The sequence below is a fragment of the Ursus americanus genome, chromosome 2 (assembly GCF_024610735.1).
Source record: "Ursus americanus isolate L20-20 chromosome 2, mUrsAme1.1.p, whole genome shotgun sequence".
In the NCBI taxonomy this organism is placed as follows: Eukaryota; Metazoa; Chordata; class Mammalia; order Carnivora; family Ursidae; genus Ursus; species Ursus americanus.
Genome location: NC_142128.1, coordinates 229,671 through 253,679, shown reverse-complemented (window position 1 = coordinate 253,679; position 24,009 = coordinate 229,671). Strand labels below are relative to the sequence as shown.

At 60.9% G+C, this 24,009-nt stretch overlaps 1 protein-coding gene across 1 annotated transcript in view; it reads right to left on the bottom strand.

Annotated features, from left to right (window-relative positions):
* Positions 1–24,009, bottom strand: part of FAM20C (FAM20C golgi associated secretory pathway kinase) — a 44,205-nt gene that overhangs the window by 7,544 nt on the left and 12,652 nt on the right. The window contains exons 3-5 of the mRNA XM_045813243.2: positions 23,183–23,261; positions 2,660–2,752; positions 2,187–2,302 (exon numbers count right to left, since the gene is read on the bottom strand). Of these exons, the coding sequence (XP_045669199.2) occupies positions 2,187–2,302; positions 2,660–2,752; positions 23,183–23,261 (288 nt within the window). The remainder of the gene's footprint in view (positions 1–2,186; positions 2,303–2,659; positions 2,753–23,182; positions 23,262–24,009) is intronic.

The window sequence follows — 24,009 nt, the reverse complement described above, 5'->3', positions numbered from 1 at the left end:
AGACAGACAGACAAAAGCACACACTGTGTGCCTCCCCCACGTGCGCAAAACTGTAGGAAAGCAAAGTAACGCTCCGAGACAGAAGACGGGCTGCGTCGGCGGGCGCATACAGGGCAGGACGGGCCCGGGGAGGACGGAGCAGTCCGCGGTTTCTCTGCTCCTCAAAACTCCTGGAACTTTGCACTTGGAAACCGTTCACGGCGTGTCAATCACACCTCAGGGCACCCACTCAAAAATGGGGACGAGGAAACAACGTGCCCCACACTCCTGCCTCAGAGTTAGATGCGGAACCCACAGCCGGTACGCAGCAGGGCCGGCATACAGCAGGTGCTCAGTAACTCACCTGTCGCCTGGCTGTGGTAGCGTGGCCCAGAACCTTCCCGCCGTGCCCCCTGTGGGACCTCCCTGCCAGCCCCACTGGCAGGAGCAGCCCCGTCCGGGGGTCTGGGGGCTGCCCACACGGGAACGGGATCGTTTCTGGCTGAGGGGACGTTATCCAGCCGAGCGGCCCCACAACTCGCCCAGGACAGGCACGGAGAGCGTCCACTTGACATGGAAGGACACTGGCGACTGATACACTGGGTGGTGGCCGAGGGGCCACGGGCATGTCTTATCTTCATTTCTGAACACTGCCCACCCCTGCCAGGAAGGCTGCAACAGGACTGGCAGAAGCAGCGGCCACGCAGCCTGCGGGTCCTGTGGGCATGGCCCAGCCTGGCCTCCGAGGGGGCGGGGGGCGCTGGCGATGCAGGTGCTGGGGACACCAGGCAGAAGACAAGAGATCCCGAGGCCCTGACGGGCTGAGGGGGAGGACGAGCTCGATGTCTCGGGGGCTCCGGCTGAGAGCACTGGAACCCAAGGTCGGGGGGGCAGGTTTCTAGCCGTGGAGAAGGATCTTTCCAGAAGCTCGGCTGTGCAAACAGGAGCCGCTGAGCTCCCCGTCGGTGGGGGTGTGCAAGCTGCAGCTGCGGGTAGGCTTAGACAGGGCCGACCGAGAAGCCCCCAGAGACCCTGCCCCTTGGTTCCCAGTCGCGTGCTGGACACTCTGCGGGCACATCCCTCCTGCCGCGTGGGGGACTGCTGTCCCACTTTCCTTTATGACCGGGCTCTGCGAAGGGAGCCCTGCGGGGATGCGTGGAGCCTCGGACGACAGAAACAAAGCTTAATTACGTCGTGGGGCTCGAGCCCCGCAAATCTGCGAATGCTGTTAAGAAAACACGCGGCCTGAACCACCACCGAAGCCGGGTGCCGGGGGTCTCCAGACGCAGCCGATCGAGGGCCTTCTGTGGGTCATATGTGCATGGGCACGTGGTGTGACCCCGGCACTCCTGCACCCTCGCCAGGAGGAGGGCCTCTACCCCAGGGTGGGTCCGTGTGCACCCCTGTACTCCCCTTCTCTGGCATCGCTAGAAACCCCAGCACCTCCAAGAACCACATATAAGGGGCAACATCCCTGGCAGGGAGAAGGTGTTCCCCACGCTCAGGCCGGTGGCAGCTCAGCACAGGCCCGGTTCAAGGGAGGTACTCACAGGGACTGTCGGACGGACGGACGGACGCCAGAGTGCAAAGCACCTGGGGCAGCTGGCTCGGTCGGGTATGACTTACCGTTATGTGTGTACTTGAGATTAAGGGTATGAAGTCCTAAGGTCTGCATGAACGTCACCTTCTCTATAGCACGGGGCACACGCGGCCCCGTGCCGACCCCCGAGGACCAGCGGGGGCCCCGCTCCAGTCCCGCTCCAGCTGCGGAGCTGAGGGCAGGGACGCGGCCCTGTCCCTGTCCCTGTCACTAGGTGAGGGTCTCACTGTGGTGTCTTCATCCGGGAAAGTGCAGAGCACAGGGCTTCCTCCAGCCGGACCACCTGGAGGAGACGCTCCAGAGAGGCTGGGAGTTTCCAAAAAGGAACTCATTTTGCCTTTTAAAATAAACAATGGTAGGAAAAAACCCCGTGTGCCCAGACCAGGGGATCGAGTCAGTGACGACAACATGGCCATTTCTGGCAGCCCTTTAAAATTACGATGCAAACGCACCCGACATGGGGGGGGGCACCCCGCGCGCGGTTGAGCAGCGGGCTGGATTATGCGAGAATTCGTTCCGGTTTTTTCCTTCTATTTCGGAAAGGTAAGCAGGCTCGCGGAGACTGCGTGTGGGAAGCCTGGAGAGGGGCCTCCCGGGTGCAGGTTACCTGGGGAGATGAAGAAGGTCCTCCACAACTTCTTGTCCCTCGTCACATCCCGGATCTCCTTGGTCATGTTGACCATCCTGCCGGCCACGGGGGGGACCCGGCGGAAGTCCAGGATCCTGGCGGGAAAGTGACAGGGAAAGGGTTGAACGTCTGTGCCCCGGCCCGCGCCAGGCTGGCGTGGAATGAATACCCCTCTCTGCGTTCCGAGGCGGGGTCCCCCACCCCCTGGACTCTGGGAACTGAGCCTGGAGACAGGCCCTGCCCCTGGAGGGCACACGGCTCTGGGCATCACCATAATGACACCACCTCTGTGCTGCAGAGGAACGGTTACCAGCAGGCGCTGTGGGCGCACCATGCCTCAGTTTCTCCTCCTCTCCACAATGGGGCCCACGACAGCCCCCCCCCGGCAGGGTGCTGGGGGAGGGCTCGCCCGCTTGCGGCGCTCAGGCCCGGCGTGCAGGGTGCGGGCTCACCTGTCCAGGTGGAAGGCAGCGATCTCTGCGTTGTGCCTCTCGTAGTCCGAGAAATAAAAGAAGTCAGGCGGTGTCTCCTGCTCCCTCGTTTGCCTAGAGAAAACGGGATGAAACAGAGGGTTTATCACCGTCTGGACCCTCCGGGGAAAGGGCACGGGTGGCTCGCACCGGCTGCAGAATCGGGCTGCCAAACTTCCAAGAGTCCGTGAGCCGGTCGTTAAAGTCCCCCTTGAAGATGAGCTTGTGCAAACACGCAACGACCTGACTTACATTTGAGAAGCCTCATCGCTTCCCGCTTAGTTGATGACACCCCACTGCTTGCTCCCGCGGCGGCTGACCTCTCTCGCATCTGCAGGTGCGAACAGCGTGCGGGGTGATGCGCGTGCCCAACGCCGCCGTCGGCGACCTCTGGCTGACGGCTCGAACCCAGCCAGCGGGGAGGTACTCGCACCACGGACGGCAGCCTCTCCCAAGGAGGCTCTCCCCTCACGAGGGAGCGGCTGTGACGCCCGTCAGCCCACTGCCAGCCGGGTCCATACCACAGCCCAACACAGGCTCTCCAGGAAGCCGGGCGGAAAAACGCGGCCCCTCCCCGGGGCCAGGCAGCGTGTGGATGACGGCAGCAGCGCGGGACCCACCTGCACAGAGCGAGGTGACCTCCCTGCGGCGGGAGCCGGGGGCCGGGTTCCGGCTGCTCCCACCGTCCCTCAGCCTGCTCTCAGCCATCCAGCAGCCCACCTGCCCAGACGGCGTCCCCCGGCGAGGATGCGAGGGAGTCTGGGAGGCTTTCTTCGGGACACCTGTGGGACCCGCGTCTGAAGCCCACGGGGGGTGATCCATTCTCCAGCATTCCATCAGGGCACTGGCCGGTTAGGGCTGCACAGTCTGCCTCCTCTGCCCCCTTCCCTTCTCCTGAGCTCAGGTGAGCGCTCTCTGCTATTTCCTGCTTGTGTCCCAGTGCTCCACCCTGCGGCCTTTGCTCACACTGTCCCATCTTCCTGGAACGGCTTCCCCTCGTGTCTCCCAACGGCTAAGCCGGCATTCCCAAATGCGTGTCCCACTTGCCCAGGGACTTGTAGCACACAAGGAGTCCTCCTAGAGGTTGGAGTTTGGGTAACATGCATTCTGGAGCACCCCCTGCGGTCTCAGCAGTGCACGGTAGCACCGTAAAGGCCTTGACAAGGCCTGCAGCTACTGTTTCTTTGCACTATACTGACTACAGAACCCATTTTGTTCAGAGCACATTATCACACTCTGCACTTTTCAGAGCTGCTGGTTGAAGCCTACAATGCAAGCCATTTCCAGCTCCCGCTCAGAGGCAAACTCCTTCACAACACTTCTCCTGACGCCACAGCAAACATGACTCCAGGCAGGAGGGAAACAGAGGAAGCGGCCCAGGGTGGGTGAAGCAGATGGTCACAGGGTGCTGGCCAGGCTCACCCCAAACATACCCCTCATCACCCCATCTCCTTGGTGCCCACCCCCAACCCAGGACAATTGCCACCAGAGACCTCCTGGCCCCCTCTTCAGCTCTGCAGGAGTCCTCTCTCCTCACCCCTGCTGCCCCCAGCGTCACCAGACCTCTCCCAGACCCAGCACCCAGGACTTTCCCACCTCTGCATCTTCGCCAGTGCTGGGCTCTCCAGCTGGGCTTGCTTCCTCCATCCTTCCCAAGATTGGCCTCAGCCCCCAAGGCCTGGTAGCCTGGCAGGCCTTCCTGGCACGAGCCTTCTGTTGAGGAACTTGGCACTGCTATGTTAGACCACTGTGTGCAGGGCCTGGGGCAGGAGTCTGGGCTGAGCCAAGGGTCTGCTTTAGAACAGGTGTGCAATAAACAAATGAACTGATGGAGGAAGGACAGGGAGTGGGCACAAATCGGTCTGCAGCCTTGAGCTCTTCCCACTCTCATTTCTTCAATTTCTACCATCATCATCATCACCGTCACCACCATCACCACCATTATCACCGCGTGCAGTCGCTTCCTCTGTGAGGCTACCTACTCAGCATTTCTATTTGCCAACTCTTTGGCTTTCATTCCCTTCTCCCTCGCTCCAGCCCACCCTCTAATCAGGTCACACACCTGGAAAGCAGGTGGCTCTGAGCCCTGCGACTCTGGGAAGAGCCAAGCCACTTGCCGGAGGCTCTGTGACCAGGTTCCAAAACAGTTCCTGCTTCCTTCACATGTCCCACCTCAGGGCTTTCCAGTGACTCTGTCCCCAAGCTGTTCACACAAAGAGGCAGCTCTTTCCCCCACCCCAAGGCCATATACACGCCTTCTGCTTGGCTGTCTTAGTTTCCAAATGCCCCTCCCCAGAACGGCCCCGGAAGTGCAGAGAAGTGGCGATGAAGCACGTTTTGTCTGTGTGCTCAGTGACTGTCTCCACTCCCGAGAGGCTCGACGTGCTCATGGGGCCTCTGTGTTCTCTGGGCACGCCTCCAGATGTGGGATGTGCCTGTGAGTGGTTTCATAGGCTGTGAGCAACTGGGGTTAGGGGCCCTGCTTAACCTGTCCTGATAAGGGTGGAGCTGGGAACTCGGGGAGGGGGCCACGTGGGTGGGAAGGCAGGCTCCAGTGTGGGTCTCCCCACTGATTTGTTTTAGACAGAGCACCTGTGGGTGGGAGTGGGGGTGCCGAGGTCAGCATCGTGCAGCCCTGGCTCCCCAAGGCCGGCGGGGAGGGCTGAGTGAGTGTGCCAGACCTCCGGACCCTCAGCTCCCCAGCTGTGGAATGGGGATCGTTCTGTGCTCTGGGTTTGGCTGGCTGACCCCGGCTCCCGTCCTCAGGGTGGTCAGGACTCACACACACGAGTGGGAACCTGCAGTAGAAAGAACGGCCACAAGAGGCCCAGGACTAAGTGGTAAGGGTGCTCAGGAAGGACGAGGCTGGCTTCCTGCTGGTCTCACTGCTGTAGGTCTGTGCCCAAATCAGCAAGGGCAGTGGGAACCGACAGCCGTGCACCACCAGGGACGGAGGAGAAGCACAGGGTCCACCCGGCCGGTCACCCACCTGCAGGGTCTGGTGAGAGGACACGAACCACCAGCTTAACCCTGCAGGATGTGCTTACCAGCCAATCTCGGGGTCCGAGAGCTGGGTGTGTTCACTGCAGGGGTATGTGGGCCCTCATCAGGGCTGGGCTGCAGAGCAGGAGACAGCGCGGGGGTGGGGGGGGACCGGGAGGAGATGGGATGTGGTGCCCTGGGGGGGGGGGGCAGTCGGCCCGCTTCCTGCCACATCCTGGGCGGCGCTGGAGAGCAGAAGGTGCTGCTGCTGAACCAGCCGTTTGGGGAAAACACTTTGGAATAGTACTGAGCTCACTGCACCCGGCAGGAGACTGGACTCAGTTGAACCCAGTCACCTGGCAGCCTGTCCTTCCTTCAGGTGTCCTGGAGGAAGCTGGGCCCAGCTGCGAAGGGCAGGTGAAGGGCGTGGCCTGCCCGGGGCTCTGGGGCTTCTTCCTGGGGTGCGGGGCATGGAAATGGGGAAAGAAGATGCTATCAGACAGTCTGGGGTTGGCTCGGCACCCAGAGCTTGTGCCTGCCGTGACGAGGGGCGGGGACACCGGGCAGCTGGGGACGCGTGTTTCCTAGAACACCGTGTACCTGGGAGCATAGTGCCAGCAAGAGGAGGTCCTCTCCTGCGGACTGAGAGGGCCAGGGGACGGGCGGCAGCCCCTCCAAGGGGCACAGGGACAGGAGGAGCCTCTGAGTCTGGCCACCCCCCCCGGGGGTCACTGCCCCCACACAGGGAGCAGTCAGAGTCTGGGAGCCCCACCCGGACGGCCTGTGAGGTCAGAGCCCCACCTGGCCTCGGGCAGGCCTGAGCAGCGGGGAAATGGAAAAGTGTACGCTCACTTTCCTCAGAAAGCAGCAGCTGAGGAATCAGGCACAAACCACAGCCAAGAACACGGTTTCAGGGAAAGGCCTTGGCAGCCGCGACCAAGGGTCAGAGCGGGAAGACGGGCAGACCTGGAGAGTTCAGGAGGCCTGGATCCGGGAAGGTTTTGGTCCTGCTGTCTAGGAAGGCCCCAGAACCACACAGCTCCGCCTGGCCAGACAACCGCACTGGGCCCCACAGGCCACGAGAAAGCAGGCAGTGGAGGGCAGCCCCCAGGGGTATGCGGAGCACCCCAACACCCTCAAGCCCAGGCCTGCTAAACCCAGGCAAGGGGCTGCTCAGGACCGGTCTGGAGGCCTCCCACACTGCCACCCTCCCTGTCTCCCTCCTCTCCAGACCTGACCACACCCAGACTCCCTCCTTTAGAGCGACTTCCCTTGGCTCAGGAGGAAGCACGATGGGAGCTGAGGGCGCATTTTTATACTTAAGTGAGAGTGACTACCACGTTGAACTCTCCCAGGAAATCTATGGTCTGAATTTCCTTAAAGGGCAAAAGGAGCTTTGCAGGTGTGGTTAAGTCAGGAATCTTGGGATGGGGAAATTCCCTGTATCGTCTGGGGTGGGGTTAACGTCATCCCAAGGGTCCTCTAACGGCTGAGCTCGGCTTTGAAGAGAGAGGCTCCGGGAGAGAATCTGCTTCCTCACCTCCTCCAGCTTGTAGAGGCTGCCTGCCTTCCTCTGCGAGGAGACACATGGTCTCCCGGAGCCTCCAGAAGGAACACAGCCTGCAGATCCCTTTTAGATTTCTGACCTCCAATACTGCAGGAGAACACATTTGTGTTGCTTGAAGCCACTAAATTTGGGGCAATCTGCCGCAGAGGCACAGGGAACGAATACAGACCCTTTGGCAACCCCAAAGCAGCAGGGAGGACGCGGTGATTTAGCAACCTGGGAACGGTTATGAAATCTGGGCTATTTCCTCAGATCTGGCCACGCCATCACTCTACGTGTATTGGACTTTGAAGAACTGACTCGGAACATTCTGAGAAGAAGGTGCCTCTGTTTTCACGGAAGCCAAAGAGACACAGAATCCAGTAAGGACCACGTGAGTCCCCCCAGGCTCTGATCCTTGTCCCTGTTTTAACAAGGAATTCTGAGGTCAGCAAAGGAGAAAAGGCGCGTGCAGAATCACGCAGCTAGAAATGGCAGGTGCTGGGCTCTTTCTGCAGGGACGCCCGGGGGCAGACATGGCTCCAGCTCTGGGTCCTAGGGCTGCCCCAGGGCCCGGAGCTGGGTCCGCTGCCGGGCTCCCTTGGGGACTCGGGGAGGCTGTATGCAGGCCTAGAGGTGCGGCTGCAGGAACAGTCCCGAGTCCCCAGGAAAGTCCTGGCTCCCAACAACTGTGAGCTGGCCCTCAACACAGTGGGATTCCTCCCTTCCTCCTTCACAAGTAGGCCCCCCACCCCCGCCCAGTTCCCACTGTCACTATTAACATCTCAATGTTCTTTAACTTGTGGGAAAACAGAAAACTTGTGCTTGGTTAAAAATAGAGGAAATTGGCAGCTTTTTATTGAGCCGAGCCGTGGGGGAGGAGAAGCCAACAGTATGCAGCTCTTACTATGAGCTAGGCAGTGTATGCGGATTCACTCCCTGCACCTTCCTGGCGGCCTGGGCAGTGTCCCCGTCCACAGCCAGATCACAGCCAGCAGAGGGCCTGATTCAGGGCCCTGTGCTCGGGGCCATGTTCCTGCTTCAGCCCCACGGTGCCCCAGAAGGGCACTGACGTGGGGGGCTGGCTGGGGAGTGGGCTGGGCCCCGTTCTCCCCACTGACACCTGAGGAAAGCAGCTGGAGGAGAAGGGTCAGCCTGCTCTGACCCCCCACCCTCTGCAGGCTGGCCGGGGACAGGTGTGCCCACAGCTCCCTCTGAGCAGTGTGGCCGGTGCGGCAGCTCAGGGGTGATGCCTCTGGGAGCAGCAAGGACCCGTTGTCCTTCCCCCTGCTGCTATCGCCACCGCCTTGCCGCTGGGCTTACGGAGAGGGAAGCAGGCATGCAGTCCCACGTGGGGGAGCCAAACGCCCGCCCGGTCAGTGGGCGCCCCACGGCAGGCATGGGGGCCGAGGCCATTCGCACGCAGAGCAAACTGTCAAGTCAGACTCTGTGGGAGGGTCACCCATGTGACCGCTCGGGGCACAGACAGCTGTCACACAGCTGTTTCGGGCATCCTCGTCAGAGCTAAGGGCCCCCTGAGATCCCTGAGCGCAGACGGGAAACTGAGGCCCAAAGAGAGGAGGGCCGCACCAAACCTTCCGTGTATCAGGGAAAAGCGCCGTCAGCCAAACCCTGCAGCACAGAAGCAGAGAGGACAGAACACTGGGGAAGAGCTGCCAGGAAGCCCGTCTGCAGATGTCCCAGCATGCACCGCTCGGCCAGAAGCACGCGTGTCCTTGCTGGCCCCACGGCAGGCTGCCGGGGCTCCCACGTGCCGGGCCCCCTGCTCATCGGGGCTCTCCACCAACAGCCTCACCAGCTGAGGACGGACGGTGGCTGCCTGGGTGACCGCCCGGCCCCCGGGGACCTTCTGCCTGAGGGGATCCATCCAGGGCATGTCTGTAATGTCCGTAACACCCACCCAGCGGTGTCTCCCACCCGATCACCATGAACAAGGCTGCTTGTGGCACGCCCATCCTGAGGGCACCCCACTGCACTCCCACGGGCCTCATTATCACTACGCGCCCCCCTCGCGGCCACCCAAATCCCACTGCTCACAATCTGTCCATTGTGCCCTCAACAGGCAGAACTCGATGGAGCCTGTGTGTTGGTGCCCCAGGCCCTTTGCACGTCACTGTTGTCCCTGGAACTCTCTGCCCTTGACCGTCTCTTCTAAAGAACAGACTCAGCCTGTCACCTGACCACGTAAGTAGCTTCATCGGGGTGGTCCCATCACCGTCTCTGGTTCCTCCGCTTCCCTCTCACAAGGACCCACGAGGCTGCATTCAGGGCCCAGCCAGCTAATCCAGGCTCCCGGGACTGGGGTCTGATACCCCGGGGACCCTGGTTCTCACGTCCAGGGATAACCTCAGGGACACCAGACACCAGATAAGGTGAGTGCCTCCCTCTTCCTCCTGAACACACAGCAGATCCCTGACTCACCAAATGAAAGCACAGAAGCAAAAATTAGCCTTTCTCTCCTGGATAATTTTCCCGTCACTCACACAGCAGAAAACCACCACCTTGTCATTAAAGAGATATATTAAGCTGTTTAATATCGGGTTTTCGGCTGGCGGATGTTCTAGAAGGGGAGAGGGGGCCTCTCCCTGGCAGCTACTTCAGCGTGACCTTTCGGCCCTGAGGCCCACGGAGCATTTCCTGCTAATCTTGGCCCCATGTGGGGGGGGGGGTCTGTTTGGTAAAACATGCTCGCCATATTCAGACCCTCTGGATGTGACCCGTGCTGTCTGAGTTCCAGCAAGTTCTGGGGCCTTGTGTCGAGAGAGGGGGCGCGGCCAGCACCCCAGTCAGTGCCCGCCGGGCCCATCCGTGCTCACCACACCTGCGGCACCTGCACGCCAGGGAAACCTGGAGACTGAGGGCAACAGAAAGCCCTGGAAGAAGGGGGAGGCCCCGGTAGACTCGTCGTGGGGCTGGGAGACCTGCATAAGTGCGCCGAGCAGAAGACACCCTCACGTGCCCTTAGCCCTGGAAGCAGCCTGTTCACAAGAATTTGGGGGTGTGAAGGTTACAAGCACTTGTAGTCCCGTCATGAAGACGGGCCAGTGCACTGGCCTCTGTGGGGCCTGGAAGGGAGGACACCCTGGGCGCAGTGGGAGCAGGGCTCAGTCACCGGCTCTGGTCCTGTCTGTCCATGAGATAACCGGCCGAGTGCCCCGTTCAAGGACAAGGTGGCCGAGGGAGGGCCCGTGGGTTCACAGGACCTGAACCTGTCGCGATGGCTGGGCAGGCCCTGACCATGCCTCAGCCACACTGCCTGAGTTGGGGTGCTGTCCAGAGGGGTCAAAGCCGGTCCTGGGGGCGCAGCTCTGGGGAAGGCCTTGGCTCTGGCAAGTGGTGGCCGGTGCCTGCTGCTTCTCTGTGGGACGTGGTCATTTCCGTGGCTCACACCAGCTTTGGAAACCATTGCCCGCCGCTGAGAGCCGGCCGTGTGCAGCCTCCGTGAACGCTGTCCCTGCCACTGTCTCACAGCCGCCACAGTGCCGGCACTTCAGCTGTGCAGGACAGGGGAGGGGGCCTGCAGCCCGGGGACACAGACCTGCCCTGGTGTTGCCGCACTGAGCCACGGCGCTGGCCCCAGGGGCCACCTTGGAGTGCCACAGACTCCTGAGCCCCCGTAGAGCGGCCTCCGGCAGACACTCTCGGCATCTGAGCTTGGCTGCTGAACCCTCCTCTCCAGCAGCCACTGGGCAGGAGGCACCAAGCCGAGACAGGGCCCAGGGCGGGGCTTCCTACCAACCTGATTTCTGTTTTTGGCAAAATTTCTCTGATGGCCACAGGCCTCACGACGACCACGGCTGGCGCACGGCTGCCCCTCCTGGCATTGTGTCAGTGAAGCACAGACCTGCACGTGCTTCCGGAGGCCACACCGCGAGCCTCGGCCCTTGGTTCACCGCAGGTGCCTTGCCGCCACGCAGGTGACCACGGGGAGCCTCCAGGCCCCCGGCGCCTGCCCTGCCCACAGGTCTCTTCAGGGTGAGCCGCACAGGACAGAAGGCATGCGTTGATCTGCTTGGGTGCCAGAATTAACCCTCTTATGGCCAACTCAGCGAAAACCAATTTAAAAGTGTTTCGAAGTGGGGCTCCTGGGTGGCTCAAACTCTTGCTTTCGGCTCAGCTTGTGATCTCAGGGTCGTGGGATCGAGGCCCGTGTGGGGCTCCGTGCTCAGCAGGGAGTCTGCTTGGGATTCTCTCTACCTGCCCCTCCCCCCGGTACTCGCATGTGCGTCAGCGCTCTCTCTCAAATCAATAAAGAGACCTTTAAGATAAAAAGCGAAGTTATTTCCATTTAAAAATACTTGCAATGACTTAGACTGGATTTCAAAAGTAAAGGGGGAAAACAATTCGTTTAAGATCTGCTGTGTTTTAAGCACCGTCCTGCCAGCTCCCCCAGCATCCGTGCGGACGAGCAAGGGGCGACACTAGACGGAGACGGTGCCTCTTGTCCAGCAGCCCTGGAAACACAGGCGTGAGCGTCTTTGTGCTTTTAAGGCCCTGGGGTCGTCGTTCTCTAACAGGTGGTAGCGAGCTGAGATTTTACCACGCTCCCCATCCGCTGAGCCGCGGAATGACTGTCCAGCACCAACGGGACTGCTCTGAGACACAAACGCATCCGGGGGGTGGGGCATTCCCACTCATCCTCCACGCTTGCAAACACGACCTGAAGTCTGCAAAATTCCCTCTTGGCGTGTAAGAAACAGCCAGACTTTTGAGAAGTCCCTGACTTCCACTTCCCTCTGCAGCACAAGGAAAATGAGAATCACCTTCTCCTTCCCTCCTTGTAATCGTCCCTCTCTTTCAAGACAATTGGAATGCCGGCCCGCACGCTGGCAGGCACCCCCAAGACCATGATAACCAGAGAAAAACACAAGAAGACACCCTCGATACTGCTGTTTGGGAGAACACTTTTGGAAACCATGACTTGCCTTTAAACCAAGGGGCTGATCTTTGCCAGTGGCCCCCAGGGACACAGGTGCCACAGTGAGGCGGGCGGCTGGCCTGGAGGGGGTGACAGGTCCGGCCTGGTCGCTCCGCGCACTGACTTCAGCCCCCTGTCAGAACCACGGGCGCAGAGCAGGTCCGGGTACGGAGCCACGCTCCCTGCAGGGTTTATGACGTCCTCTCCACTGACCTGTCTGCTTGCCAGCTCTCTGCAACTGCCCTGGAATTGTTAATCATTTCCTGTCCTTTTTATTTTGTTAAGCAGAGGAATTCCCAGCTGCCAAGTGAGAGCAGGAGAGGACGGTTAACTTCTGAGGGCAGTCTTGGCTGACGGTAGATCAACGGGGTGCTTGGGAAGCTGGACTGACCTCAGCTGCTAGGGAGGCCTGGCCACTTTGGGACCACGGAGAGCGTTAGCCGGCATGCGTGCCCATGCCGGCCACATGGGGCCACACACACAGCCACGGAGCCACAGTCCCTGGGGCCACGGCGTAGCGTCATGCGGTTGTGTGGCCGTGGGCGGCCATCCCTGTGCTGAGACTCTGGGTCCCCCTCCGTGGACGCGGTGCTGAGACAGTCGTCATCACGTGCTCGTCTGAGCCAGCTCCCAGGGGCGTATGGCCCTCTTGGAAGATGAGTCACGCTCTCCAGTCTTTCCGGTAGGCTCAGCTGGCCGAGGGCAGAGCAGGGCCCTGTGTCCTCCAAAGCTGTGTGTGGGGACACCAGGACCCCGGGGGAAAGGCTTGCAGTAGACCACGGGGGAGCGAAGCAGGGGCTGCCGAGGGAGAAGGCCCTTCTCCAAGGCCCCAGATGGTGCTCCTGGCCACAGCCCCCTGCGGATCAAGGGAGCCCCCTTCGGCCCCCAAGGCTGCTTCTCCCGTTGTCTCCTCTCAAGCTGATCAAATCCAATGCATCCAGCAGTGCTAGGTTGCCTGGGACCCCTGCCCTCCGTCCCTCCCCACCATCAGCACCCCGGACCTGGCCTGCCCTGTACTCACAGGGACGTCGTCCACACCCGCGCCTCCCGCCCATGGCCCACACTGGCCTGCGCCTCCCTCAGAAGCACCTCGACGGCAGCACGGCCGCATCCCTGCACGTTCCCCTGAAGTCCTGCCACAGCCATCCGCGGGCTCCCACACACACCCTGGGGTCCACCACCCGGAATCGTCCTTCCCCAGAGCCTCTCTTGGCCAACGCTGTCTCATCCGTTGAAGCCCACACGACAAGATCTGCCCCATCCTGGCCTGGCCGAGGAGGCCGCCACTTGCTGCCTCCCCTGTGTCGTCAGGCGTGCAGGGAGCCCCACAGGAAACGAGCCGACGGCCCTAAGACCTTGCTTTCCTGAGGGCGCCCCGCGGAGCGCCAGGCCCGTCCGCTGGGTGAAGCCGCCCTTGGCTCCTGTCACAGGGAGGGCAGCGGAGCTGGCCTGTTCTGGGTCCTCAGCCCACCCTGCCCTTCCCCGGCCTCAGACGGGACCACAGGCGGACCATTGCTGGAATGTTCTGCCCTAGACTGGTCTGGTTCCCGCCGTTCAGACCTCAGCGTCCTTGCCACCTCCTGACTCGTGGCCAGGAGCAGAGCCCGCGTGGAGTGGGCGCTTTCCCAGTTCCTGGGGGTGGAATTTGTAAGCACCAGCCGGTAGGCTGGGTTGCGCAGCTGGAGCCCTCACCACGGGTGTCCCTCTGAACTGCCACGTGTCTACTGACACCTCACTAGAAGTCAAGCTCCCTGCCAGGCTGGACGGTCCTCCTCCTGTCCGAAGGCCTGCCGCAGGCACCGAGGGGTGCGTGTGGACTCTGCGCCAGGCCGGTGGGGTTGCAGGGGCAGGACGAACTCGTCGCCGGGACTTAGGAAGGCTCAGCTCAGCAGCAGCAGAGGCAGCAGGGACGTGGGGCTCAGTGGGTCAAGTCTGACCAAGGATGGTGGCCCGGCTCCCCACGGGGGAGGATGCTGGAACTCCTGGAAGCCGGTCAGAACGAGGGTGGGAAGCGGGCTTGGACACTGGCCCAAGCTGAGTGTGGACACAAAGGGGTCCTTGTTCACCTCTGGTCAGGCCCAGGCCTCTGCTGGCTCCACACCCAGTCACTGGCTATTGGGCAATCAGTTTGCCTTTGGGGCCTGGGTCAGGGTACCGGTGGAGAGAAAACACGCATTATTTACCAGCAGAATGACAAATCCTTGAAACTCCTGACTGCTCACTCACTGGCCCTCAAAATCTTTTTATTTCCCTAAGCCTTAGGCTGTAGGGCATGTGCCTAGAACTCTTCCTGCCCTCAGGGAGAACTCCTATTCACCCTGCAAGACCCAGCTCAAAGGTCTTCTTCAAGGTTGTTTGGCAGCCCAGACTCCTTTTTCCTGCCCTCCCACCTTGTATGGCCTTGCCTGGGTCTGTGTCCAGGTCTGTGACCCCTGGAGCTGTTTCTGCAGCGTGCCGGGCACCCAGCACAGTGAGCGCCGCACAGGACAAGACCACAGGTTCTCATGTGATCAGCGAATCGTTCTCAGGACCATCTCTTTTCAGAGCCTCACCTGCTGTTCACACAGCCTGGTGCCCACCCTCAGGCCTCTGGGGTCCAATGTGTTCAATGCCAGCAGGGTGTCAGCTGCCGACCACAGCCCCCCTGGTTCCCTTCTAGGCTCAGGACAGCAGTGTTCACGCAGGAAGATGGCCCCCCCAGCAGGCTGGCTTCTGGGAGCCAAGCCCCCGGTGGGACATGGATCATGGAGGAGGCCTGAAGGTCAATGGTCGGTTAGTGGTCTCCAGTGCGTGGCTCCCTGTGTGGCCCCAGCACCCCCGGGAAAGTCGATGGTAAGTTCGAGAGTCTCCCTGCTGAACCTCCTCGCCCCGTAAGCGACGAACTGGCCCCACGTCCCCTTAGGCCCTCGGTTCATTGGGGAGGCCCTGGCCTGCAGCCCGGAGCAGTGCCTGGGTCACGGGGATGGGGCCCTGCTGTCCCCGCGGTACACGCTGTGCCTGGTGGACCATGCTGGGTCCGCACAGGAGGGAGGCTGGTGCTTCTGCATTTAGAAACACCGTCTCGGCCTGCACACTCTTCCACCACTACCTCTGTGTGCATCTCGGCTGCTAGGCATTCCTGGGCCCCAAACAGCTGTTTGCAGATGGTTTCTCTGGGACACACACACGTTTCTGTTCTTCGCAAGAGGAAAGCAAAGCACATGGCCAGTCTGCAGGTTCTGTGGCAGGCACAGAGCACGTGGGGGCTGCAGCCCGGCCACTGGGCCAGGGCCTGGGATGGCGGAAAACAGGTAAATCAAAGCGGACGGGACGCGCACCATCCACATAGCTAAGCAGCAGACAGGAGACCAATCAGAGTACGGAGGCCTCTTCACCCTGTGTGGAGCCCCCGGAAATCCACAGGCTGGGAGGCAGCCCCGTCGGCTGGTGCCTCTCTGCAGACACCCGGGTCCCAGCCAGGTGGACTCCGGGACTCCCAAGACGGCCTTGCTCAGCCTGATGCCGCTTGAAGGGCCAGGACCTGGCGTCCCAGGCGCTGGACTCGAGCCCTGGCTGGCTGCCCACTCCCTGTTGATACTTAAACTGTCCGGATCCTCAGTTTCCTCCTCCTTGAAGGAGAGTTGGCAATAAAAATAAAGCCTATTCCTGTGGTCAGAAAGGTCAGCTGACTTGGTGCGAGCCGCGTAACCGTCAGCTCCCTCGTCGTCAGCTCCCCTGTCACCTGCTCCGGAGCTGAAAACCCAGAACACAAAGACAAGGAAATGGCCTTCTGGACGGCGGGCCAAATGCAGCATGGCAGTCCTGGCCACACGCTCTTTCTGCAGCAATGTCACGACATTCAAGAGAAGGGGGAAGAGAAGCCGACGGTGGGAGGAGCGGGGGCACCCTCCCCCCCCCCCAGGGACAGTCGCCACCATGCGTGTCAGCACCGCGTTGAGATGTGCGGACACAGGTGGTCCGGACGCCGTGCAGCGGTTCTCCCCGAGCCAGGAGCCTGCAGCAGGACCACAGGGAGTCTCCTGGCCACCCAGGCAAGGGGAGTGGGGACCCAAGGGCCAGCCCTTGGGACCAGCACATTCGCCGCTGTGACCCCTCCAGGCTGTGTGGTCAACCTCCCGCCTGCCTGTGAGGACCCTGCACAGCCAGCCCTACGGCAAGGACAGACCTGGGCACAGGCTCCGTACTGCGAACCTCACGCTGGCTGCTGGACTACAGATACCGCACGGCCTGTGGACAGGACCTGGCAGGACCTACGGCAGCCAGTCTCCGCCCTCCCTGCGATCAAGCACTCACTCTGGGGATATCCCGCCTCCCAAAGTACAAGAACGGTCACGGCAGCTTCCTCAATAACAGCGCCAAACCAGAAACAACCTGCAGGCCCACAGCAGGGGGGGCCGATGAACGCGGACGCAGTCAGGTGACGGCACACGGCTGGGTGACGGCCCCGGCTGGCGGCATCTGGCAGACGCAGCGCTGAGCACAAGGCACCTGGCCTGGAAGAGAGCGTAGGGTTCCACGCACGAAAGAACCAGGGCAGGCGGTCTGCGTGCAGGAACGGGATCTTAGCAACACCCAGGACAGTGGCTCTTGACCTAATCTCATGTCTCAACACATAGAGGAGGAGGCCGGGGGGCTGGAGTGTGAACTGATGAAGAGTCTACAGGACCTTTGTCCACCCCGGCGCTGAGAAGAGGTGTTGGTGAACACGGAGACCGTGTCTGACCTGGGCGCTCTAGTGGGGTGCACTGTGCCCCCAAAAGTACGTCCGAGTCCTAGCCCTGGTCCCCGTGAGCGTGAGCTTCCTCGGAAGCAGGACTCTGCGGTGTGATGGTTAAGTGGAGGCCACGCTGGAGCGGGGTGGTGTCCTCACAGAAGAGGGTAGCGTGGACACCCACGCAGGGAGGAAGCCACGTGGCCACGGAGGCAGAGGCTGGGGTGACACAGCCACCAGCCCAGCATGGCCACCAGGAGCTGGACGAGGCCGGAGGGACCCTCCCCTGGAGCCCTCAGAGGGAGCACAGCCTGACCCCTGAGCTCACGCTTCTGGCCCCAGAACTGAGAATACATTTCTGTTGTTTCAAGCTGCCCAGTTTGCGAAGCCGTGTTACGGCCCCAGGACACTCACCCAGTGTGTACGTAGGTGTGGAATGCCACTGTTACCACCAACCGAGGAATTAAAGCAACGGCCATCCGAACGGTACTGGGGACGCCTGCGGTCCTGGGCCGGCGCGCGCCTGCCTTGAGATCCGAGTGGCTCAGATGGCACCAGGCGGCACTGAGGTCAGTCACCTGCGTGACCTGTTCCAGCCCCACCTCCTGACAGCCAGTGACCTTGGGTGACCTTGGTGCCCTAAGCCTTGGATGAGAGTCATTACACCAGACTCAAAGTGACCCATCCCAGACATCACTGAGTCTGACCTGTGGGTTTGTCTCGGCTTCCTCTTCTCTTTACTTTTGCGAGCAAGGCTAGAGCTGCACAGCTCCCGCAATCATAGCCATCACTACCGTCACTCTTGGTGCTGAGGTCGGCTTTCCCTGAAACGCAACCGTGTGGGTCAGGATATCTCCCCTTCCTCACGGCCTCTGAGGGCCAAGCCCCACACAGGCACACGAGGTGTGTTAGCCCCTAGCGTCCACGCCGCTGCTGGGCTTCAGTGCCGAGGGCCAGCTGGGCAGTGCTGGTTACGACGGGACTGTCACCCCAGCCTCCCCGGGCGCTGGGTGACCCCAGCTGAAGCGGGTCTGCCTCCGTTTCCGGCCTGCCTGAGCGGCACCAAAGACTCATTTTCCCTGTGATATGTGCAAGTCAGAACCCCAAACCCCAGAGCGCCCAGAAATACCGTAGCGCTCGAATGAACGCTGGGGAGGAAATGGCACGTCACTCCCTGGATCCCCCACCGAACCTACCACTCAGCTCAAGCTGGGCATCGACTCCCCTTCTCCCCGAGGCATGGAGGGACCCTCGGCGTCACGGGATCCAGCCTCCGACTGCAGGAGGAAACTGAGGCCCAGAGAGGACAAGAGGGCCTGTAGGGTCACAGGGCAAGGAAAAAGGAGACGGCACTCCGTGCAGGCCCGTCCTCTCCTCAAGGCTCCAGGCCGCCACGTGCACCTCTCTGCCAGTCCCCCTGCCCCTTCACTCACCTGAGTCCATACCGTCACCTCTCGTCTGACATCCGACAAAGCCCTCCCCTCTCTCCCCACCTGCACCCCTCTGCCAGCAGCAGGGGTGGCTTTCTAGCAGACTGACGTTCCCTGAAGGGAGTCCAACGTTCACCTTCTTCTATCCCTCGGGTCCCCTGGCCTGGAGTGACGGGACCTCATCCTCAGGCCTCAGCTGGAGGTCCCCTCTGAGAAGCTCTCCAGCTGCCCCCCAGGCGCTGGCCGGCCCTGGTCATACTCAAAGGTGAGGGTAGCGGCTCACAGGGCCATTGCCACTGTCTGCCCACCCCCTCGCTCGATCTGTGCACACGTGGAGAGCACCAACTGTGAGTCCGGCCCCACGGCCGGGGCCACAGGGCTGGGGCAGACACACACTGCTCTCGTCCCACCTGAGCAGCAGGACAGTGGGCTCTCAGAGGCACGAGGCCAGGCCCAGGGGCTCTGTGTGCATTTGTGGGATGGCCGTGAATGTTTCTGCCGGGAGGTGGTCACAGCTGGCGTCCTGGGCCTGCCTGGAAGGCCGCTTTCCAAGAAGCGAGCTGAAATTTGTTGTGAAGGGCCCGTGCTCTCTGGTACGTCCAAACAACTCCACCCCACGTTGCTAACCCACCAGCTCCTCACAGCTGCCTTCGGGAAACTTGGGGCCCGTGGCCGCGCCAGGCCTGCTGGCTCTGTGGAGACACCAGCACTTGCCAACTTCAGACACACACGTCACCTGGCACAGGTAACACTTATCTACAACCCTGAAAGCTCACGTACTACCACCCCAAAACAGGTACACTGGACACCCTCAAAACAAAAAGCTCACGCTTCAAAGGACCCCACGTATGGGATGAGCGTCTTGTGTGCAAAATGCATAAAGAACTCTTACAACTACTCACGAAAGGACAACCCACTAAAAATGGCAGATCTGAAGAGGCATTTCTGCAAAGAAGAGACACCAACCGCCAACAAGGACGTGCAAACATACTGGACACCATTAGTCATTAGAACCACGTGGGTCAAAACCACAAGGAGACACCACTTCACACCCGCAGGGGGGCCAGACAGGTAGAAACAGGTGCGGGCCAGGACACGAGGTCGCGCGGGACGTACGTGGAGCAGCCCCACCAACGGTTCAGTTCGGTTATTACCAGATCCAGCAACTCCAGTCCTAGGTGTAGACCCAAAAGAAATGAACACGCATGTCCACGCGAATGTTCGTGGCAGCGTTATTCGTAACAGCCCCGGCGTGGAAACACCCCAAGTGCCCATTAACTGGTGAAAGGAGAAGTAACATACGGCCTGTCTACACCATGCAGTATCCCCCGGCCGTAAAGAGGCAGGGAGCGCAGAACACCTGCCACAACGTGGATGAATCTGGAGCGCGACGCTCGGGCGAGAGGCGAGGTACCAAGAGCACGTATCACAGCGAATTCACGTGAAATTCCGAGCAGGCAAATCCATGGGGACAGAAGATGGACTGGTGGCGGTCCGGGCCTAGAGGGCGGTCCAGGGGGAATCGGGGAGTGATGGCAACACTGGACAGGGCCCTTTCTGGGGCCCCCAAGACTGTCACATGGACGGCGGTGATGGACGCGCACTTCTGTGAATACAGTAAAAGCTTCCGAGCGGTAGGCTTTAAGCAGGTGAACTGATGGCACGTGAGTTACAGCTTGATGAAGCCGTTAGAGACTTTTCTTACTTTAACCCCAACGCAAGAACGCCCAGAAACTTGAGGACTGATGTGCTAGGTCTATGTAAACATACGTAACCGCTAAACTTCAAGGAGCCACCCCCACTGCACGCAAATCACACTCTGCAGGTCCCCCAGGCCCCCCCATCTCACTGGCCAGTCCCCTTCTAGAACCTCGAACTGACAGCCTTCGAGATCGCAAGGAAAAGTACCACCATCTAATTAATTCAGAACCTTCTACTGACAACTTACAAAGCTGTTAGGAGCTCACAGAAGACAGGTTTTCATAAAAGAACGACTAATCATGCATTTTAATTTTTTAATGCTCTGGTCATAAACCACAACTGTTTTCATATCAGACCACAGGCACTGGGGGGTGGGAACGGCGTGTGCAGCCCCCTCAGGTGCTGGGCCCGGGCCCCGGGGTCCTCAGGGGAGTGGGGGCTGCCGGCAACAGGACCACAATCCATGTGGAGGAGGGTCTGGGTGCCAAGAAACGCCTGACCCAACCCAGCAGAAGCAGCAAGAGAACCAGGCGAGAGGGACGACAGCGACAGCTTGTAAACCCCGCCCTGTGCCCACCCTGCCCGGCCGGGGTCGGCTGCCCGGGAACACGCTGTACGCAGGGGCCTGGCCAGCCTCAGGACACCGACTGCGGCTCCGGTCCTGGCAGTCTAGCTGACGGGCCGTGAGCATGTGCTCACCCTTTCTGGCCTCAGTTTCCCCAGCTGCCTAGAGATCTCAACACTGTTTCCATGGCTTCAACCCGACCTCAACATCCCCACTCGGCCCACCGGGCACACTGGCCTTCGCCAAGCACCGGCACAAGCCCCGCCCCAGAGTGGGCCTGTGTGGCCTCGGCCTCCAGATGGATGCTGGACAGGCGGGACCAGGCGTCCGTCTTGCTATGAACAGGCTGGGGACGGAGAGTTCAGGGAGAAGGGGCAACGGTGAGCTCCGTGAGCCTTGCAGGGACCCAGGAGCCTGCTGTCCCACTGTGCCAGAGCTCTACACCCAGCGGCTCCCATGACCAAGGGTGGTGCCCCCACCATGGCTGCCGAAGCAGACCCGGCCGGGGGGGGTGGCTGGTGGAAGGAGGCCGGGGAGGGGGGAGGGGGGAGGCCGGGCACCCTGGACTTTGGGCTCAAACTTGGGCAGCCTACGCCACTTCTCCGAGCCCTGGCTTCCTCATCTTTCTGCGGCAGGACAACAGCAAGAGTCATAATACTTCCTGTAACTCCCGGGGGCGTTTTGAGGACGAAACAACAGATGTGTAAACCCTTGGCACAGAGCCCGGTCCAGGGAAGGCTGGGGCGGCAGCGCCCGCACACGGCAGCCTCTCAGGCAACGCTACCAGGACTGCTGCTGTTACAGCCCACACTGGGCGTCCCCGCCACAGGCGTTCACACAGGTAACCCCACGGAGGCACAGGAGGAGAAGCCTTGTGGCATCGAGGGACCCGGAGGCAGCCCTTCTGCCTCAGCTCCCCCGTGAGAGGCCGCAAGCCCTCAGCTTCTCCCCTCAACAGTGCGGCCGAAACCACGGAGAAGCCCAAGGAGGCTGGACAGTCCGCGAGGAGCCCACGCCCATCCCAGGCCTCATTTTCTTCCAGGATGTTCCACGAAGAGCCCGCCCCCAGGCTGAACACCCTCCAGCTGTGTGGACCCCACCCCAATCATCCCTCCCGAGTCGGGGGCTGCATGAACCACGCTGCTTGTCCACACTCCCGCATCCAGCCATCTTCGTGAGACAGCCAAGCCCACCGGAGCTCCCTCTTCTATGCCGATTCTCCTGAAGGACACGTGAACTTCCCTTTCTGCACAGACGCAGGGAAGGAGGTGCCTGTGCTCATGGACCCCCGACAGCAACGGGGTGGCCCACCACGCCTCGGTGTGGAGCATTTGCTCCAGACCCAGCAGCCCCGAGCTTTCGCCCTGTCCCGGTGTCCTTCATCTTGCCCGTGTGAATAACGTTCTCAGCCTGGCCTGCTCCAGGCAGCCCCAGATCATGGACAGGTCAGGTAGGTCCTCAGGGAAGCCCCTGGCAGGACGTCTGTCCAAGGAAAGCGGGCAAGAGGCCCAGAGACACCCTGGACGCAAAATCATACCTTCGGTCACAAGTTACAAACCAGCAGCTGTATTCTGTTTGGCCTCCAAGGTATTTGGAATGCTTCTCAGTTACCATCATTTTTGAAATTTGAAAATTAAGCAGAAAAAGCCATATTTCTAGCTTATCCTGAAAACTGGGTATCAGGACAGACGGCCAAGATCTGGTGAACACAAGGCAGAGGCCCCTTCCGCTGGAGCCCGTGCCTGGCAGCTTGCCCCTCCCCGCCCCCACCAGCAGCCACAGCAGCAGCTCACACGACCTGCAGGGTCCTCGTGGGCACCTGGGGGTGCGACCCACACTTTACGTGCAATGAACTCCCTCTCGCCAGGGCACAAAGGGCCTCGCGGGGCTAACGCGACGACGGAACAACCCTGGACCGAATGGGACCCCCCAAGTCCCAGCATCATCAGAGCGGACATCAAAAACATGGATGCTCCCCGTGAATTTTCTTGGGGTGGCCGGGCTTCCAAACACCCCTTCTCCAGCATTTCACAAATTTTCATGTGCCAGTGAGTGCCTTAATGTTTATTTTGGTGGCGTGGTTTCTATTTTATGCCACAGGAAACCCGGGGGGTGGTCAATCCAGCCCACTGCTAGTTTTAGAAACAAGGCTTTACTGACAGCCAGCCATGCCTGCTCTCTTACACACTGCTTGGCTGATTTGGGGCTAGGACCGCAGACCTATGCAGTTGAGACACAGACCATATGGCCTGCGAAACTTAAAATATCTGTCAGCTGGCCCTTTATAAAAAAAGGCTGCTGATCCCTGAGCCGTGCAGGAGAGGCAGAAGCCACCTCTCTGAGGAGCATTCTTCGGTGTCCATATTTGGGTCCCTAGTTTAAAACACTCGTGCTCACGGGGGTAGGAATGACGGGCCACTGGAGGAAGTGGGGCGGGGAGGACTGGAGGCCGGCGAGAGGAGGGGCTGAGGGTACAGGGCCCCGGTGCGGCTCACTTGCCTCGATGGGGAGGAAGCCCAGAGCGGTCACCCACAGTTCACCCCAAACCCCTCTGGGAGGAAACACTGTTTTCCACCAGGAACGCGGGGTCTCTGCACCCGGCACCCCGTCCCAAGCAGCCCCAGCACTTACTTCATGGGCTTGAACAGCGCTTGCCCGTAATTCTGGAACGTCATGATGAGCTTGAGCTGCGTGCCCCCCGACTTCATGGCTGCAAGGGAGAGGGAAAGAAACACGGGGTCACTCGCTGCCCTCAGGCCCCTCCCTCGGTGGGCCGGAGAGGCCGGCTCCCGCTCGGGTCCCACGGCCCCACCTGGGCCTCTGGATGTGGCCGAGGGCCCCCATTCTGCCTGGGAAGTTTGGGGTTTCCTGCAATGGTGCGGATAAACACGCCCCCCTGAAATTCAGGTGCTGGGGCTGCGGGCAGAGCCTCTTAGACAGTCTGACCCGTAGACGGAGGGACAGGCTTCTAGGAAGGGTGGCCAAGTATATGCACCTGCCAGCAACACCTCCCTCCCCTGGACACCCGCGGGACCCCCTCAGCCCTCTGCTCCCCACCCCACAGCACTGCGTGTGCTACTGGAAGCCTGAGCAGGGTTAGTCTGAGGAGACCCTGAAGACCCCACTCCTCACAGGGGGCTATCGGAGGCTCCACATGGACGCTATGGGGGGTGGAAGTCTCCGAAAGCATCACTCTGGCTTCCCACCTGCCACGCCAGCTCAGAAGGCTCAAGAATCCCTGACAATAGCTGCTCTTCCCCAGACCGTGCATCTCCTTTATGCTGATGGAATTCAAGGAAGGCAAACGTTCAAGGGTTTCCACAAGACATGGGGGTGAGAGGCTGAGCTGGCTCACGCGCCCCAGCTCCTGCGTGGCTAGGGCCCCAGACTGTGGGAGGCAGGCCCACGGCCTCTTGTATCCACGCCAGGTACCAGCTGTGCGACCGTTGAAGGGGGAA